General features: G+C 55.9%; 1 protein-coding gene across 3 annotated transcripts in view; it reads right to left on the minus strand.

Moving 5' to 3' along the window:
• The window catches only part of ENG (endoglin), a 31008-nt gene extending 12099 nt beyond the window's left edge, over positions 1-18909 (minus strand). The window contains exons 1-3 of one of the 3 annotated variants that reach the window (XM_040631943.1): positions 18526-18909; positions 10748-10890; positions 1388-1528 (exon numbers count right to left, since the gene is read on the minus strand). In XM_040631943.1, the coding sequence (XP_040487877.1) occupies positions 1388-1528; positions 10748-10890; positions 18526-18592 (351 nt within the window). In that variant the 5' untranslated portion in view covers positions 18593-18909. The remainder of the gene's footprint in view (positions 1-1387; positions 1529-10747; positions 10891-18525) is intronic. The other 2 variants (XM_040631941.1, XM_040631942.1) reach the window with 2 other exon arrangements.
• Between the last annotated feature and the right edge of the window lie 779 nt (positions 18910-19688).

The following is a 19688-nucleotide window of genomic DNA, read 5'->3' on the forward strand; positions in this document are numbered from 1 at the left end:
CCCCTCTTCAGGTAGCTGTAGTACCCCCCCCCACACACACACACAGCTCCTACAGTGCCCCACCCCCATCCCTGAGTATTCTTAGCTCCTGGGAGGAAGGCGTGGCCCAGACCCAGCCAGCAGCTGCTGCGACCTTCCTGCCCTGTGGGTGCGTTTCATGTTCCCTGCGTCACCCAGGGCCCGCCAGGGCTCAGATCCCTGCCTTCAGGGCCCAGGAACCGGAAGGGGAAAGGGAAGGCGAGAAGGGGGGAGAGTTAAGTGGGAGGGGACCCGGTAAGCCCTGGCTCTCCATGGGGCCTCGGTTTACCCCCCCTGGGAACAGAGGGAAGTACCACATGGGGCTGGTCCAGTTCTGCCCTCCTGCTTGGCTTCCGTGGCTCCCTGGGCTTTCACACTGGCTCTGTCTGTCTGTCTCTGCTGTGCCTGCTGTGAGCCTGGATTCCTCGCCCCACCCCCAACATCTCCTTCTCTGGGCCTGACTCCCAGGCAGCCCTGGATCTGGGTCTGTCTTCGGTTCCCAGCCCTCCTCCTCCTCCTCCTCCTCCTCCTCCTCCTCTCTCATCTGAGTATCTGTCCGTCTGTCTCTCCCACAACAGGCTGGCTCTTCCTAGTTCCCTTTTTCTTTGTGTTTCTCTCCCCCTTGTTAGCTTTGCTGTCCGCCCCCATCCCTGCCCTTTGCTTTCTCTGGCTGTAAACAGCAGCTGCTCCCATCTGGGGACCACCTCCCAGGGCCTTCCAGTGGGGGAGTCAGTGCCCACAGGCCACCCCACCTCCTCCAGCCCTGACCCCCCCTTGCTGTGGCTCCCAGCCCATTGACCTCCTCTCTCTGGTGGACGTGCCTGACACTTAAAACTGGAATTTTTGCAAAATATTTTTTTCTCCAATGTAGGCCATGTTCCCTAGAGCAAAGCTTGCAAATTCAACAAAGCGTAAAGAGCAAATAAATAAATGTCTCTCCCAATCCCATTTCGTTACCATCACTACTACTAAACCATGGTTAGGTTTCCTTTTCCTTTGTACTTAAATATTTTCAAACCTGTCGTGTAACTTTTTCTAGAGACAGTGACAAGATTACCTTATGGGAAGTCCCTGGATGCAGGTCTGCCACCCGGCAGGTGGGAAGGCCGGCTGTGCAAGACGACTGGACTTGGCCAGGGTTGCCCATCAACCTGGCTCCCACACCTGGGTTTGGACTCTTCACCCCAGACCCTGCTGCCTCCTGGGCTCTCTCAGCAGGGCCCCATGGGATTCACCAGGCAGGGTGAATAATGTCAGAGTGAAAAAGAGAAGCAGGGCTGCCGGGGCAGGAGAGCCTGGCCCCCAGAGACACAGAGCAGGGGCCTCGCATGGCCAGAGCCTCAGCCCAGGGCGGGAGGTTAACACTCACGAAGGCCAGGTTGAGTGCGATTCCTGGGGCCTGCAACCGTAAAAGCATGTTCTTGTTTGCACCGAGGACCAGAAGCACCTCTCGGGGCCGGGTGCCGTTTTGCTGGGCCTTCTGGAGAGTTAGCTCCAGCTCTGACAGCTCCTGGGGTGGGGACAGGAGAAAGACACACACACACAGACCAGTCAGGCCTGCACCAGGATCAGTCGTAAAGACTCCCTCCTCAGCAGCCTCCCCTCCACTCTCCCTGCCCCGCTGGGCTGCCCCTGCCTCCCAGGGCCCAGCACTGGGCCCGGCCGTCGGGAGATGCTCACAAAATATTGGCTGAATGGATGAAGGCGATTGGTCTCATCAAACCCAAAGAGATTTTAAAAAGTTGCGATAAGCCTGAACTTTATCCAGCAGATCAAAGTTTGTGGTTTCTGTGGGGCGCCTGCTGTATACCAGGCCTGTGAGCACCTGTGTGACTTGGATGGTACCCTGTGCCCTTTCACTGTTCCTAGGCAGCAGTGTCGAGGCATCAGCCCTTCCCGGTTTCCCGCATTCCTGTTTGCCTTCCTAAAGTACCGAAACGCCCATATTTCTGTTGATATAATACCATCATTTTGATACAAGACCGTGAACTTGAAATCATCACATCCCGAGAGGCACCTACAGCATGAAAAGTGTTCGTTTACCATGGTGTATGCATTTAGAACGCCTCCCTAACAACAGTCATATCCACATGCACGGTAATAACAATCCCTAACCCCTACGTAGTGCCAGGACTGTTCCGAGTGCTTTACCTATGGACTCATTTAATCCTCGTAACAACCTTAAGAGGTAGGCACCATTATTCTCACTTAACAGACGGGGAAATGCACAGAGAGGTGAAGTTGTTTGCCCAGGATCACACAGCAGGTATGCATGCTCTAACCACATGGCCCCACCACATTTTTCTACACCTCCTTATTCCCAAGAAGGAAAAGGACACAGCGAACCCCCAAGGCAAAGCTTCTGTTGAAAGAACCACTTCAGGGGCGCCGGTTAAGTAAGTGTCCAAGTCTTGGCTTCGGCTCGGGTCGCGCTGTCAGGGTCATGACATCGAGCCCTGAGTCGGGCTCTGTGCTCAGCATGGAGTCTGCTTGGGAGTCTCTCTCCCTCTCCCTCTGACCCTCCCGCCGTGCTGTCTCTCAAATAAATAATTTTTTTTTAAAGATTTTATTTATTTATTCGACAGAGATAGAGACAGCCAGCGAGAGAGGGAACACAAGCAGGGGGAGTGGGAGAGGAAGAAGCAGGCTCATAGTGGAGGAGCCTGATGTGGGGCTCGATCCCACAATGCCAGGATCACGCCGAGCCGAAGGCAGACGCCTAACCGTTGTGCCACCCAGGCGCCCCTCAAATAAATAATTTTTTAAAAGATTTTATTTATTTATTTGAGAGGCAGAGAGAGGACACTTAACCAACGGAGCCACCCAGGAGCCCCAATAAATAAATAAATCTTAAAAAAAAAAAAAAAGAAGAAAGAACGATCGAACCTCAGCTCTGCTCAAAGACTTTCTTTCTTTCTTTCTTTTTTTTAAAGATTTTATTTGTTTATTCGACAGAGATAGAGACAGCCAGCAAGAGAGGAACACAAGCAGGGGGAGTGGGAGAGGAAGAAGCAGGCTCATAGCGGGGGCTCGATCCCATAACGCCGGGATCACGCCCTGAGCCGAAGGCAGACGCTTAACCGCTGTGCCACCCAGGCGCCCCCGCTCAAAGACTTTCTGAGCCAGTGAACAGGCAGGGATAGGCCTCAGGAGCCCCGCCACGGACTCGCGAGGACAAAGATGAATGGAAACATTCCACCGAGCAATGAGCCCCAGCCGCTCTCTGAGGCTGGCAGCCTCTACAACCGAGATAAAACCCGACCCCCCAAGCCTCCTCATACTTATCAGAGAGGAGAGCAGTATTTCAAGATGAAGACATCAGTGGAAAGTTTTAGATCTCCCTTGCAATTATCTCCTGGCCATTTCCCCAGCTGATGTCACAGAGCCAGAGAGCATGTTTCAGCCACTGGAAAAATCTGCCCAGAAATATTTCCGTTAGTCAATAATGACACCATAGTCACTCTTTGTTTGTAACTTTGCTCTTTAAAACAAAAGAGGGAATAATTGATTTCATTTTCAACGTTTTACAAGTAACTTCTTCATTTTAGTGACCACTGGCATTGCCAATCTTCGGATCTCTATTTTTATGTGAATTTGTAGAATGATGATAAATGCTCCAAATGTATGTTTTATAAGTTCACATTTTTTTTTTAAGATTTTATTTATTTGACACAGAGAGAGACACAGCGAGAGAGGGAACACAGGCAGGGGGAGTGGGAGAGGGAGAAGCAGGCTTCCCGCTGAGAAAGGAGCTCGATACGGGGCTCGATCCCAGGAACCTGGGATCATGACCTGAGCCGAAGGCAGACGCTTAACGACTGAGCCACCCAGGTGCCCCTATAAGTTCACATTTTTTATTAGAGTTTTCTAATGGGTTTATAACCTCTTGGTTTTCAAAATATCTATTTAAATCAATTTTTTAAAATATTTATGTATTCTAGGGGTATCTGGCTGCTCAGCCAGAGGAATGTGCAACTCTTGATCTCAGGGCTGTGAGTTCGAGTCCCATGTTGGGTGTAGAGGCTACTTGAATAAATAAACCTTTTAAAAAAATCAATATTTATGCATTCTAAATACTTCAAAAATTAAATGCTGTATTTAATATATTTCGGTAATATATGAAATACAAAGCTAAATGTCAGAACTGACGTTTTGTTCCAGAATTATGATTATCTGAAATTTTTATTTAATTCATTAATTTATTTAAAAATTGAAGTATACTTGGCAGACTACTTGAAATTAACCCGAGCAAAGCGAGACCCACCTCGGTGGTGTTGGGAAAGGCCCGGGACAGCCGACCTGCCAGAATCCTCGAGAATGAGAATCTTTGAGAATCTCTGAGAATGGACCTGCCCCCGCCTCCTTACCCTGATAGCGTGTGTACTATTAGCTTGAACAGTCGGATGTGATTGCACAACCCTGTGTATCTACTAAAAACCATTCAATTGTACCCTCTAAATGGGCAAATGTTATCTGGATGAAGTTGTCGGAAAAAAACAACTGAATATCAGTAATTTCACATGGTTCAGCCTAATCCCCGCCTGACCCTGTACTGAGCGTGTTACGTGGGTTTTCACTGAAGCAGACTCAGGTATCCTCCCATTTTACAGGTGCCGCAATTGAGGGTCAGGGAGGGAAGCCACCAAGGGATCTGCGGGGGGCAAAGTCAGGTGCCAGAGTGGAGCCCACTGCCCCTAGACCTCTGGGCAGCTCTCCTGGACCGTGTCCTCCCTCTCAACCCTGCTGTTCTTCCAGACCACCCTACAGTTCATCACTGTCCAGCCCCATCTGTCTGTCCTCACCCAGGGGAGTGACCTCTGGGGCCCCATTCGCAGCGAAGAGATGGGCCCCGGGGGTTTGGAGGCTGCGGGCCGCAGTGGATGAGGTCCATTCTCTGCCCTGGGTGGGCATCCACAGGCAGCGAGGGGCGCAGCCACGGAGCTGGCCGGAAAGAGCCCTGTGAACATCTATTCTTGCTGCCGCTGGGTACTGTCCCTGTTCCTCTGTACCTCAGTCTCCCCACTTGGGAGGACAGGGTTGGGAACAGATACCAGGTGGGGCTCTAGATAAAGGAAGTTAAAAAAGAGAAGCGGAAGTCAGCATCGGGTCATGACGCTGGAACTTTGCGGGGACATTTGTCATGACACTCAGCTCTTCACCCACCACTCAGTTGTCACCGTGTCCCTCCTGGTAGAGTTGGCGGCTGGAAAGGAGGTGGGGGCTGAGGCCCAAAGAGGGGCAACCGTGGGGCAGGGGCACACAGCAAGCGAGCAGCGTGCAAGCTCAGGGAGGCGGGAAAGCCTGGCCCCCCGGGGGTCTCTGAGCTCCCGGACCTAGCTGAGGCCGGTTGGTTACCAGAAAACTCCAGTAGGGTTTCCACAGCAAACATTTCCATCCCATGGCCCTGACTCATCATCACAGTCACTCATACGCACATTGACTTCCCCCTTCCCCCCGCCCCCCACCCCAGCCCAAAGGCATCCTGGGAATTCTGGGAGCCCAGCCGAGGTAGGCAGGCTGGCCGGCCCCTCACTCCCAGCTCTGACCTGGGCCAACTCAGGCCTACCCCCGCCCCTTCCCTGAGTGGGTGGGCGGGAGACTGAGTTTCTATTTTTGTGCCGGTGTCCCACAGATGCCATTGTTGGCCCAGCGGTTGGTGGCGGGAAGGGGGGATTTCGGTGAGGAGGCCCTGAACAGTAGTAGCCACTTATAGAAAGTTGCTTCCAGCAATTCTTCTAGGAGTGGAGCCTTGGGGCTGCCTGCAGCCCCCACCCTCCTAGGTCCAGACTGGAGCCGGCCAGATTGGAGCCAGCCATCCCTCCGTCCACCCCAGCAGACTCAGATGATACATACTGGCAGGACGGCAGGGGCAAGGGGTCAAAGCCAGACTGACCTGAATTCAAATGTGGGCTCAGTCATTAACCTGCAACCCTGGGCAGTCACTATTCCTCTCTGGGCCTCAGTTTCCTGGTCTGGAAAATCGGCTGAGCAATAGGCCCACTTCACAGACTTGCGAGGACTCACGGAGATGCTGCCTGCAAGGTGGGGTGTCCGCTGTCCAGCTAAACACACAGCAGACTGGCTCTCACGACCTGTGTGTCCCCCCTCGCCCCCTCACCCAGAGGAGTGCCATGGTCTGGGGGCTGGGGAGGTTGGCGTTGAAGGTCGGCAGCAGTCAGCTAGAGCTGGAACATGTTGAAGCCACACCTCACTATGGCATCCCCTCGCTGGGCCTCAGTCTCCCCATCTGTGTCTGAGGAGTTGGGCTCAGCGATGTTCTAGTATCGTGTGGTCCCTGGATTTTATCCTGCCTCCTGGGGTCTCCGTGTTTGGCATCCCAGAGTCATGGTCTCTAGCCAGATGGACACCGAGTGGGCTTCCAGAACCTCCCAGGAGAGACGTGCTGCTTTCTGGGGGCAGCACATGGTCGGCCTGTGTTCTCCCAATCTGAGAGGTCAGTGCTGGGTCCAGGCTGGGGCTTGGGTGCTCGTGAAGGGGCACAGAAGTAGGCGCAAGTCTATCCAGGGGCTTGGAAGAGAACAAGCTAAGACCCCTCAGCAACAACCAGAGACGAACAGCGAGTGCCGCCACTACCCCGCGGGGAGGGTCACTCAGCAAACGCTCGCGTGCATGCACAGTTCTCCTTCCTTCCATTACCCATCCATCTACCCAACCGCCCGAGAGTGACTTCAGACTGACCCGAGCTGGACCCTGGGGGACACAGCCGTGAGAGAGCCCTGCTGGGCCCCCCATCCGTCGTGCCCTTCCCCCAAACCTGCCCCTCATATCTGCAAGGCCTGGGATAAGAATACAAATGGCAGCCCCCGGCTCCCAGCTGCCTTTTCTTTTCACCTCCTTCTCTTCATGACTACGGATATGGGCAACCCAGCCCAAATGCCCAAGCTCCGCCATGCCCGCCCCCTTACACAGAGCCACCTCGCCCACCAGCCATGCAGTGCCCCCTCTAGAGGATGGGACGAGAAAGAGCCCCACGCGGCCCTGGGAGGAGGCTCCGCACACAGGGGCAGGGAATTCTGGAGTCCAGGGACCCAGGGCATGGACTCGGGGGACGGGGGCAGGCTCCGGGTGGGCATGTCCCTCTGGCCCTGCAGATACCCTATCCTGGGGTGGGGGGGTGCAACTGGAAGAGGCCCAGAGAAGGGCCATTAATTGTAGGGCCTGAACAGGGGCCCCCACTGCCCAGCTCTGAGAGCAACACTGCCCTCCACGGCCCTTCACAGTCTCCTAGGACGGTCTGGGGGATCCCCGGGCCCCCTCCCGCTCGCCCTCTCTGCCTGAGCAGCCTTGCCTGCCCCTCTGGTCAGGAATGAGTCAGTGCCAGAGCCTGGCAGCTTCCCTCTGCTTGGGGGTGGGTGGGGTATCCTCGGCTCCCCGGGGTTTGACCAGAAGTAGGGTGAATCAGCGGCTGCCCCAGCTCTGGGGTTTGTGAGGACGACAGCAGATCCGTGCAGTCGGTCTGACGGGAATCGCTGAGACACCAGGCCGGTTTCCTGTCTCCGCGGGTCAGGATGTGACCCTGGGCCCCCTCCCGGAATCCAGGCTCCGGCCTGCCCTTCGGGGACCCAGCGAGATAGAGCCCCTGCCCAAAGGCCCCCTCGTCTGTCTGCCATGCACCTCTCTTCCCCGAGCCTCTTGGCTGCCGCAGCTCATCCGCCCCCCCACAGGAAATCTGAGGATTCGTAGTCTACGCAGGGTGGCCGGGAAAGCCGTTTCTGTGTGCCAGGGTTTGAAGACGGTGGCCGTACCTCGGGAGGGCTGGGGCTGGTTGCTGAGACAGCTGCCACCCACGCACGCTGCCAGCTCAGGTTTCTGGCCCCAGGCCTTTGCGTGTGCGGTGCCCTCTGCCCGGAATGCCCTTCAGCCCCCTCTCTGTCTGCCTAGACACCGAGAGCCTTTCACTAATGCCCCTTTCCCTCCACAGCCCTGCGTGCCCCCCATTGCCAATCCCCTCGCTCAGGAGCGGGGCTGCGGATGCCCACCTCTGCTTGGAAGCAGCTCAAGGGCAGAGGTCGGGTCTGCGCTCTCTCTGCCCCGTCAGTGCCCAACACAGGCTGGGCACCGAGCAGGCACCTGGCAAGGACTGTTGGTGGGGGTGGGGGACTGTCAGGCTGTGGCCCCGATTCCTGGGGGCTGCCTGGAGAGGAAGGTGCCTTCCCTGTCACAGCGTAGGGTCTGGGAGGATCATGGGCCCTTGGGGCAGGGAGACCAGGAGCTCCTGGTGGGCAGGCCCAGCTCCATCGGGCTGGATCTCGATTGCCCCCTCTGAAAAGAGATTCACAGCCCCTGCCTCCGCTACCTGGTAGCAATAACCTTGGGGATCGAATTAGTGGGCTGATGTGAAGATGTTCTGGAAACTAGAGCATGTCCAGCAAGAGGAGGGTATTCACAGGTGAGACCCGGAGGCCAAAGATAATAACATGTAATAACGACAAGATGTTGTTATCATAATATACATATGGATACACGGGTAATAACACAGACCGAAAACAAACAGAGCTACTGCAGCCTGAGCAGTCAGTCGGGGCAGGCCTGCCCTCAGTATTTGCCTGCTCTACCCCCACTGGATCCTTGCAAAGCCCCCGTGAGGGAGGTACTGTTATCGTCCCCACATTTCCCGTGGAAAGCCAAGGCCTAGAGGGGTGGCCCAAGGTCCTACGGCTGTAAGGTGGGAAGGCAGAGTTCAGTCTGCAGACCGTCGGGCTCCGGAACCCGAGTTCGGAACCTGCTGTATCAAGGCCGCCGAGCGGGGCATTCAGCACACGCTTATTTGCTATCTGCCAGGCCCTGGGCCAGATTCTGCTACTCTGTGATTCTTCGCCGAGTCCCTGAGCTCAAGACATGTGTGTGTGTGGAAGAGTGAGGGGAAGGAGCCCCCTTTGTGTGCCAGGCACTCTATGAGGGGCCGGTCTGTGATGTAGCCAAGGCTGGAACCCCAGTCTCCTGAACCCCAGCTCTCTCTACCACCCCCACAAACAGATGTGCCTGGCAGGCCTGGGGCTTCTTGGATTAAGAACCAGATGCTCCAGAAGAGGCAGAGAGCGACGGGGGGGGGGGGGGGGTGTCTGTTGTCATGAGTTCTAGGATGACACGAGTCACACTAGCATCCTACCATGACCCTAAAAACCCTCCAGTGACTCTGTCTGCAGGAGAAAGACCAAACTCCGTAAAATGGTGACAGGGCCTTTCATCTCCCCAGCCCTGCCCCAAGGTGAACTATAAGCTCCGGCCACGGTGAACCACATGTTGACCCTGACCACGGTCCACTCACCTGCCTGTGGTTCACTCTGTCCTCAGCTCTTCTCTACCACCTCCTTCACTCCTGGCCATCCTCGTGGTGGTGTTTCCTCCAGGAAGCCCTGTCTAATCCCACAGCAGCCACAGAACCCTTGCCCTGTGCTCTCCAAGAGAGCACCCATCACCCAGATCCTGGCTGGCTGTCTACACATCTGTTTCCCCCCGACCTGGGCACTTGGCAGGGGGCTTTTCTCGGACTCTGGCCCATTGCTGAGTGATTAGGGTGTGGGGGGGATCCCAGTCACCCAGAGACGTGGTCATCAGAACAAGCAAAATGAACTTAAGGAGGGCAATCTCATGTTCCATATCATTACGAAACTTGAAAAAAATTACAATGGCTTTGGAAACCATTTAACGTGTGTCTGGCACTATCTCAGTTTGGGGATTATCGAGGCCCACAGTCCTGGCGGCAGGCAGGGCGGTGGGGAGCAGGCCCCCCCCGATATTGGTGGTCTGGGCACCGTCTTATCACCACACAAACGCGGGGCAACTCAACAGTTTCAGGAGCAGCCTGGCCACAAGTTTACTGAGCTGACACCACTAAATCGCTTTCAGGACCTAAGGCCACACAGCCCGCTGTGGCCACCAGCCCAAGCAGGCCAGATGCTGCCTGAACACAGACCTGCTGGCGAGCCAGGGGACAGCCGAGCTGGAGGTCTCCCAGAATCTAGTGCGGACTCTGGCCTTGGGCGTGTAGCTTCACCAGTCCAGGCCTGCCTCAGTTTCCTCCTTTGAAAAGTGGGGGTCATACCAGACTCTCGCAGATAGGCCCTGGGGAGGCTTCGTACATGGAAGACATTCCTGGCTCTCAGTAGGCCTCTAGCCGGACCTAGCACATCGCGAGCCTCGCCCAGAACCTAGCACATAGCAAGCACTCCCTATGTGTGTTATTATCATTAGGAGGCCCTTAGGCTAATGCTGGACCTCTGTAGGGACAGTGGTCTCCAAGGTGGCATCAGTGGCTTCCAATCTCTATGGGTTGCCTGGCCAGGTCACTGATGTTCAGTGGGGGACACTGCAGGGAGGGAGATTTGGGCTCAACGGGGGGAAGCATTTGCTCAAAACCCAAGCTCAGAGGGGAGCCCAGTCAGCAGAGAAGCAGCAAGCTCCCCATCACTGTAGGTGAGAGCTCGTCTGGTCCGTTCCACTGCCCACCTGGCTTTTCTCCAGCCCCTGGCCACACCCAGCCCTTCCCACCTCGGACTTGTGACATCCAGAAGACCTCCGGGACACTGGCCCCAGAAATGCCATCCCTTACTGGCCCTGTGAGATGCCCACATCTCCCTCCTGTCGGGGGTCCTGGTGAAAACGTGGCCGGCTGCTCCCAGCCAGCCGCAGGGAAGGCTCCCCTCATCCCATCGGCCCTGGGCCTTTCTCTGGGACCCTGACCCCAGCCCTGCCACCAGGCACTCACCCTTGAGGATTCCAGGAAGAGAATGTGAACTTCAACGGTGGCATTGGGGACCTGAGCCACGCAGCCCTCAGAAACCTGACTTGTAATGTATGTCACCTCGGCGTCCACAGGCTGTAGGTCACAATGGACTGTTTCTGCAAGACCTGTTGGGGAAGCACAGCCGGAGAGAGCACCAGGTGAGAGTCAGGTGGGGACAGTCACACCCATGCTTGGAATGCCTAGCGCTTGGCACTGGCTCAGGGCCTTCTGCATCCCCTTAGCGACTGTACAAGGTGGATATCATTATATCCATTCCACAGATGGAGAAACTAAGGCTCAGGAAGGAAAAGCTTCTTGCCTGAGGTCGCAGTGCGACTAAGAGTAGGGTTGACAGAATAAATGCAGGATAACTGGTTAAATTTGAATAAATTTAAAAAATGATGAATTTTTAAAAGTATAAGTATATCCTGACTATTGCATGGGACGTATTTATACCGAAATTTTTTTCACTGTTTATCTGACACTCAAATTTAACTGGGCATCCTATATTTTTATTTGCTACGTCCGGCAACCCTAGCTGTGGGGCTGGGCTCGCGGGTGCCCACACCCAAGCCTCTGGGCTGGTTCACTCCGAAGGGAGACGACAGCTAAGACCGGGAGAGGAAAACTTCCCCTCCTGCGTCTCGAGGAGGCTGGAAGGAATGGGGCCAAGGAGGGTTGAGAGTCTCCTGGCCCCAAGGGAGGGAGCAAGCCAGAAGGGCGGCCCGGGTTCAGAGGGCGGCTGTGGGAGGAGGCCTGGGCCACGGAGCCTGCTCCTGGGCTGCCCGGAAACACAGGTCCTGAGGGAAGGGAATGGAATTTCACCCTGACCCAGCAGAGGAGGAAGAGGAAATGAGGCCCCTACACCTCGTCCCAAGGAATGTGCCGAGGAAGGGGGGGCTCCGGAGGAGGGAAGGAGGACAGAGAAGGGGAGACTGTTTGGAAGTTTGTGTCTCCATCTTGTCGCGCTCACTTCCTGTTTTCTTGGAGATCAAAGATGGGCGCGGAGGGGCTGGCCGCACGTCCAGCCGTCGCCAGCTCAGAGGAGGGGGGTAGGGAGGCTTCTTCCGAATCCCAGGCTATCGGGCTGTCTTTTTCCTAAGCCAGCCTTGCTGGGCTCAGAAGCCCCAGAGGTCAGAGAAGGACTCAAGATGGCCGTCCCTGGCCACGCCACCTGCCAGCAGCACCTTGGGAGGGATAAGCTCAGGACAAGGACGTTTGGCGACTATGGGCCTTGTAAGTCCTTGCCCCAGCCCTGTCCTGTGTGCGAGGGTCACAGTGTAAGTGTCATATGGCATTTTGATTCAAGGCAAGGTCCCTGGAGCCAGGCTGACCTGGGTTTGAATCTCAGGCCCGCACTTACTATGTGGCTTGGTGAACGATTTCACCACTTGGGCTTCAGTTTCCTCATCTGTGAAAGGACAGTTGGAACCCACAGAACCCACAGAGGTTGTTGGGAGGACACCATGAGAACAGGCCATATGGCAGTTCTTTGGGTTATAATTATTTGATTGACTTCAGTCACTGAAGAATGGACTGTCTTAGGGGTAGGGGTGAAGTGGTGGGACAGGGCAGTCTGCAGGTGGGGGACCTCTGACAGGGAGGTCACTGGTGTCCCAGGCCAGCAGACCCCCTCATCCCAGCAGACGCAAGAGCTGACATCGTCTCCTGCTGTCCCACCCCCTGGTGACCCACTAAGCCCCTCAATGCTCCCCACCTTCTCTCTCCCTCTCCCTATCAGTGAACACAGACTTTCTGGCTGCTACCTGGTCCAAACCTTTCCTATACAGATGGGGAGACTGAGGCTCGGAGAGGCGGGATGTGCCAAAGTCACACAGCACATGGCTGACCGGGCTGGGCCTCAGACCCTCCTCTCTCCATGTGACCCGGGGTCTGGCCTACAGATTAACGCAGTGCCTTCCTCCTTTCCTTCGGACTTTCCCTGCCCCCTCCCCAGACTTCCAGGAACCCCAGTTCCTCCTGGATTGCCTGGGCCGCCCGGGGCCACCTCCTCCATGCCGTCAGCGGGAGAGGCCACAGGCCTGGCCATTATGTAATGATCAGATAACGGGCCAGGCTGGGAGATCAGATAAGAGGTCCATTTATTTTGGGGCCTTTTCGAATCCTGGCTGCCCCCACCCCGCAGACGAGAATGGGGAGACAGGAGGGAGTATGACGCCCGGGCCTGTCTCCCGGAGCCGGAGGCGGGCCCAGACAGAGCTGAAAACAATCCCCTGGCACCAAGGGAAACGCCAGGGCCTCCCGGGACCCGGGTTGGAGGAGGCGCCGCTAGGGGCCTGGGTGACCCGGCCCCGAGCGAGAGACCCAGGAGCCACCTCCCCACCTCTGTCCCCTTCCTCCTCCGCCCCCACCCAGGAGCACAGAGCCACCTTGGGGCTTTCTGCCTGGTCACCCCAGCACCTTGAAAGGCCACAGAGAATAATGGTCAAGGAAAGCAACTCCAGAGTCAGATGGCCTGGGTCAAGTCCCAGCTCTACCCCTCAAAACAATAGTCACCTTGAGCAAAAGCCTAACTTCTCTGAGCCTCAGTTTCTCCATTAGCAAAACAGCTTCCATCATGCTTACTGAGAGCCGGGTGCTGTTTCGAGGCTTTACACGAGTTCACTCATGTGATCCTTGCAGCAGCCCTACAGGTGAGTACTGTTATTGTAACCACCTGACGCCTGGGGAAGCAAGATCCATGAGGTACCAGAATTTGCCCAAGGTCGCCCAGCTATTACGTACCAAGGTCTGTATTTGCACCCGGGCAGTCTGGTTCTGGCGCACAGCCGTGTGTCAGCCTGGTACCCAGTAAGGCTTCTGAACACAGTGACTCTCATTACTTCCTAATACCAGCGCAGAACCTTTCCCACGGGCTTTCTCTGCTTTTTCTCTTCTTCAGTCGCCCAGCTATCCATCCCCCTTTGCTCCTTTCAGGCTCCCATTATAGCCTCCCAGATGTCCCAGCTTCCAGCTCAGCCACCCCAGAGAAGCCTCAAGGCTCCCTTCTCTAGTCTTCCCTGCGGCTACTCAGTGCCCTCAGCGTCAAGTCCACACTCCACCACCTAACATGGAATTAAAACGTACAGGGTTCTGGGGCGCCTGGGTGGCTCAGTCGGTTAAGCGTCTGCCTTCGGTTCAGGTCATGATCCCGGGGTCCTGGGATCGAGCCCCGCTCTGGACTCCTTGCTCGGTGGGAGCCTGCTTCTCTCTCTCCCTCTGCCTCTCCCCCTGCTTGTGGTCTCTCAAATAAATGAATAAAATCTTTAAAAGGGGGGGGCAGTGATCTGATGGATGCCAAGTTTCAGATCCTGATTCTGCCACCTGCCAGCTTCCTTTCCGTGCCTCAGCGTTCGTATCTGTACCAGGGGGAGGATGGTAATCACAGTAGCTTCCCCACCGAGTTGCTGCGAACGTTGGTCAGAGGACACCTGCGTCGCGTCCTGCAGGCTCGTGCTGCACAAGGAGGCTCAGGACTGGCGACTGCTCTCATGGGAACTCACGCCCACTGGGGGGGGGTGACCTCTTCCTCCAAACACACCTCATGGCCTGCAGCTGCCCTGCTCTCTCCCAGACCAATGGTCTTCCTTTACTTGACCTTTTGGTCAACTTCTGTTCAAACTTCAAAGCCCTGTTGTGGAAGTCTTCTCGTCGGGACTGGCCCAGCGGCACTCCAGCTGGGAGGGCCAGGGTCGGGGCAAGAAGGGGACCAACTCTCATCTCCCCTCAGGCAGTATGGTGCAGTGGTCCGACCCAGGGCGCCAGCCCCGGCTGCTCATCTCCAGGCAGTTACTTGGGCAAAGTTCCTCACCTGCCTGTGCCCCAGTGTCCTCAGCTGTGATGTGGGGGAGACAGGTGTGTCTGCTTCACTGGGCTCTTGTGAACTTAAGTCTGATGGCGTGTGGCAGAAAGTGGGTGCCAAATCAATGTCAGCGGGGACATTTGTCTCTTCACCCCTGTCCCTGTCCCAGCTATGAAGTCAGCTCAGCCCTGGATGTTGGTCCCCTTCAGCATCCAGGGCTGATGTCCCCAGACCGGGGCTGGAGCTGGGTCTTAGTGTCACTCTCCGTCTGGCTGAGATGAGAATCTCAACGGTCATGTCCCCACTGTCCCCAGGGGCTCCTCCTCTCCTGGCTCATGTCCCCACCGTCCCCAGGGGCTCCTCCTCTCCTGGCTCACACAGCTCCTCTTTTACCTCCTGGCAAATGGGAAGCTGCCCCGAAGCGCGGTGTCTGTCCAGTGTCACTCGCCCCCTCTCTGAAGAGGCCCAGATCCCCACGCCAGTGGTAGGCAGCACAGGGCTCCAATCATGCCTCTGCCCCCTCCTCCAGCGAAGGCTTGTCCACACTTTGGAAACACTCTTTGATCCCAGCCACCCAACATGGGCCTTAAATCCCAGCACCCCCACTTCTGGGACTCTATCCAAGTGAAATACTCCAAAATACAGGAAGAGGTGCACATACCAAAAACGTGCTCGGTGGTGGTATTTATAACTAGCCTCGACGGGGAAAACACCTAAATATTCGGCAATAAGGGATTCGTTAGACAAACGACGGGATGGCACATCTAAGGGAAAGAAAATTCCAGAACCACAATGGGACGTTTATGGAGTCTACATGACGAATCTAGACACCATCTGGGTCATAAGAAGGGTACCCAAGGCTCCCAAATGTTGATCATCTGCATTAAAGTTACCTTAAAGAGCTAGAAAAAACCCAGTAGGCAGCCCACCCAACAATGTCTGTATGAATGAAGGAACTGGGAAGTGATTTTCCCCCCCTTCTTATCTGTTTTCTTTGAAGAGTAGACTGAAGTGACTGTATAATTAAATTGCTCTTTAAAAATCTACATGTTTGCTCTTAAAAAAAAAAATCCCAGTGTGGCGAGAAAGTGTCTTAGAGACAATTCCCTAGAGAAAGCTTGCGCTGGAGAGCAGGGACATGGAGATCGTCCCTATGCGTACCGTGCACTATTTCACCCCGACAGTAATGGAATCGCTGCTGTTCGAGCACCTCACACGTGTCCCAGACATCCGTCCACAGCAGTGTAGATACAAATTCAACTTTTTCTCGGTTTCGGCTGTATGGTATCACTGAATACTAACTCGTTTGCCAGGGCCCAGACTGATGGACATTTGGGTGGTTTCCACATGGGTTTTTGTTACAGGCACCTATGGGCCATACGGACGTTTACAGAGTTGGGCAATAACTCCAAAGAGCTGAAGGTTGAGCTGGTACACATGTTAGGGTTTTGAGAAATTCTGCCAAGCTGGGTTCCCAGAAGGCTTGACCCTTCCTTGGACCTGTTTTGGACCCATCTTTACTGGCCTGATTGAGGATGCCTAGGTCATTCCCACCCCACCTCCCAGCGTGGAGATCTGGGTTCCACACCCTGCCCCGGGCCTCGATCTACCCTCTATGGGCCTCAGTTTCCCAGACTGTCAAAAAGTTGAGCTGGGTGGTTTGGAATGTCCCTGAACCCTGTGATCACTGGGGTACTGGTACCTGCTCCCAGTTTTTTCCAGCTGGCTATTAAACACAGCCATTATTAAAAATTAAATTTTGGGTGGCACCTGGGTGGCTCAGGTCTGCCTTTGGCTCAGGTCATGATCCTACAGCCTGGGATCGAGCCCCGTGTGGGGCTCCCTGTTCAGCAGGGAGTCCGCTTCTCCCTCTCCCTCTGCCCCTTCCCCCACCCCCCACCCCACTCATTCTTGTTCTCTCTCTCAAATAATAACATCTTAAAAAAAATTAAATTTGGGGGCACCTGGCTGGCTGAGTCCATGGAGTGTATGTATGGTCTAGACTCTTGGTCTCAGGGTTGTAGGTTCGAGCCCCATATTGGGTGTAGAGTATTACTTAAAGATAAAATCTTTAAAAAATTAAATTTTATAAGCTTAAAAATAAGTTGTATTTTTATTTTTTTTAAAGATTTTATTTATTTATTTGACAGAGATAGAGACAGCCAGCGAGAGAGGGAACACAAGCAGGGGGAGTGGGAGAGGAAGAAGCAGGCTCATAGCGGAGGAGCCTGATGTGGGGCTCGATCCCGTAACGCTGGGATCACGCCCTGAGCCGAAGGCAGACGCTTAACCACTGTGCCATCCAGGCGCCCCATAAGTTGTATTTTTAAAATGGTAATAAATATCAAAACTCATTACTTCCTAATTATTTTGCTCCATTTTACTACCACCTATGCTCTTGAGGTCAGATGTCTGTCGCACATGGGTGGTAAAAATACCGGACAGAGGTACTGGGGACCCTCCATCCCAACTGCAAGCTTGGTGAGTTAGTAGCTTGAAATCAGCCACGTGGGAGCATTTACACCATGGGCATGAACAGATGCCAGCCCCAGCACCCTCCACCCCTGATGCTCAGTATTTGCCAACACACCACTGCCTTCCATCCTAATAAAACCAGACCCAAACATCTACATGGATCTTTCTCTGATGATGACGAAGAAGACACTGCTATCAAGCTAGAAATGCGGGAGAGGCGGGAGAAAGGCAGGGCAGCCTGGAGGCCCATCGTGGAGCTCAGGTAGGCTTCTGTCTGAGTTGTGTGAACTTGGTAGGTCACAGCCTGTGAAATGGGGAGATAAAGGCAGCCATCTTGCAGGGTTGCCGGGAGCTATAGGGGGGCGGGGGGGGGTGCGTATTACACGTGGTTAGGAGCCACAAGGCTAGGGCCAAATCTGTGCTGGGTCACTTAGTGTCTGCGACAGTTTTGTGTGCTCAACGAGGCAGTGGTAGGGGTTTGGAGGCCAAGGACTAGGGGCTTTAAATTGCCACGAGGTGGGATCAGGTGGGGAGGTGGCCGCTGCTGCGCTCTTCCCTTATGTTCTCCCCCCGCCCCAAGCCCAGATCCTTTAGGGTGTTTCTGGATGTGCCGTGGGTGAAGGGGTGCCCATCGGACTGTCCGGGGGCGAAGGGCTGGGAGTCCCCAGCTCCTCACGGCCTCTCATCGGCTCAGTTTCCGAAGGCCGCAGAGCCAGGACTGCCTGGAAAAGGCCCCAGGCTGAGGAGCCCCTGCAGAACCCTTAGTCTGGGCCTATGTCCCTACCCTGCCGCATTTTGAGGAAGAGAGGGTAAGTAGAGGCAGAGGGAGAGCGCTAAGTTCACGAGTGTTCTGGTGCCGCTCGCAGGCCCTGGGGAGGCGAGACGCAGGAATCTAAAGCGAATCGTGAAGCCGCAGTAACGACACAGAACCCTCCAGCTGCTCCGGAGCGCTCTCTACAAGCATGGCCTCGCCGCCGCCCCCCCCACCCCCAACAAGCCCAGAGGGGTTCCGTGCCCGCCCCGGCTTTGCTCAGAGGCCCAAAGGCAGTCCCCCAACATCGCACCGTGAGGAAGTAACCATGTGAGATTTAAACCAAGAGCCCCAGTGCTGTGAATCCACACGCCCACCTTCCCACAGGTTCCTCAGATGGGAATCTTAAGGCCCAGAGAGGGCAGGAGACCCTCCCAGGGCTGCACAGCACTCTGGGACCTGGGCTTTCTGGGGAGAAACTAGACATAGCTGGGAGGGCAGAGGCCAGAGGCCACGGTTAAGGCAAATAACTCATTCCCATTTGCTTGAGATGTTTAGGGCTGAAAGTTCTTTGTCTTGCCAAACTGGGATGGTTGGTCACCCTATGGTGTCCACCTTGGGCTGTCCAAACTCCCCCGGGACAGCCCCACTGGGCATGAGGTCAGGACCAGGGGGGAGGCCCCGGGAACACCTGGGGCCGAGTCTCCCCACCCGGGGTCCCTGGACACCTACTTGTGGGCCTGAGGCAGCAGACGGCCAGCAGCAGGGCAAAGACCGGGGGAAGCGTGCCGCGGTCCATGCTGTCCACCAGGGGGTCCGTGCGCTGGGCCTTATCCGGTGTCCAGGGGCAGGGCTGCAGGCGGGCGTGGGGGCCGGCGTGGGCGCGAGCGGGAACCCAAGGGGAACAGGCGGCCGGAGCGACGGCGTCCCCGCTCCAGCCTTCTGAGGTGGCGGCCGAGGGGTCAGGAGAAGTGGTCACGGGGGCGCAGGGCCGGGCCGGGGGTCGCTGGCCGGTGGTGAGCGGGGAGGGGGTGCTGGGCTCCTGTGGACAGCAGTGGCGGCAGCAGTCCTGGCCTGGGGTTGCAGCTGGAGGCAGTGGTATGACCGGCAGCGGTGGGGAGCTCCCGGCTCATCCAGCCTGGCCCCGGGGAGGCAGGAAATGCGCTTCCTTAGAGAAGGGGCCGGGCCAGGCGGCCTGCCAGGCGGGGAGAGGAAGTGCCACGGGCTTTGTCGCTGGGTGGGGGGCCCTGTGGGGGGTGGGGAGGCAGTGGGGTGGGAGGGCCCAGGCTCCAGGCTGGTCTCCCCACATACCCCACCCTCTCCAGGGCCGGCTGATGGGGCGCATCTGGTAGGCCCTGGGGGGGGCAGATGAAAACAATCACCCTAACAGCCCACCAAGGAGACCTTTCAGAGGCCGGGCCCTGACCAAGGAGGCTCAGGTGGAGCTCCTAGTCCCTTGAGCTCAGTTGTTCCCATTTTGCAGATGAAGAAACAGAGGACTGATGAGGCGAGATAATTGGCCCAAAAAGATAGTGGAGCTGGAACTCAAACAGGTGTCATTGAGCGCCAAAAGGGGCTTACAGAAGCCTGACGCTGGCTTCTCATTCCTTGCTTTGCAGGTAGGGAAACTGAGGCTCAGGATAGGGAAGGAACACTCCCAAATGGCAGCTGGGGCTGAGGTCTCAGGGCCCAGGGAGGACAGGGGAAGAATGGGTCTGCCCCGGCCACGGGTGGAAAATCCTCCAGGGACAAAAGACAGCTCCAGATGAAAGAGGGACACTCCTTAACGGCCTTTCTGAAGTCAGATGTCCTGGTGCTCTCCTTGCTCTGAGCCACAAGACCCCGAGTGAGGTTCCATACCTTTGGTCACCCTGTTTGTAAAGTGGGCACCATGG

This window comes from Ursus maritimus, unplaced genomic scaffold, assembly GCF_017311325.1.
Source record: "Ursus maritimus isolate PB19 unplaced genomic scaffold, ASM1731132v1 scaffold_17, whole genome shotgun sequence".
Taxonomy (NCBI): Eukaryota; Metazoa; Chordata; class Mammalia; order Carnivora; family Ursidae; genus Ursus; species Ursus maritimus.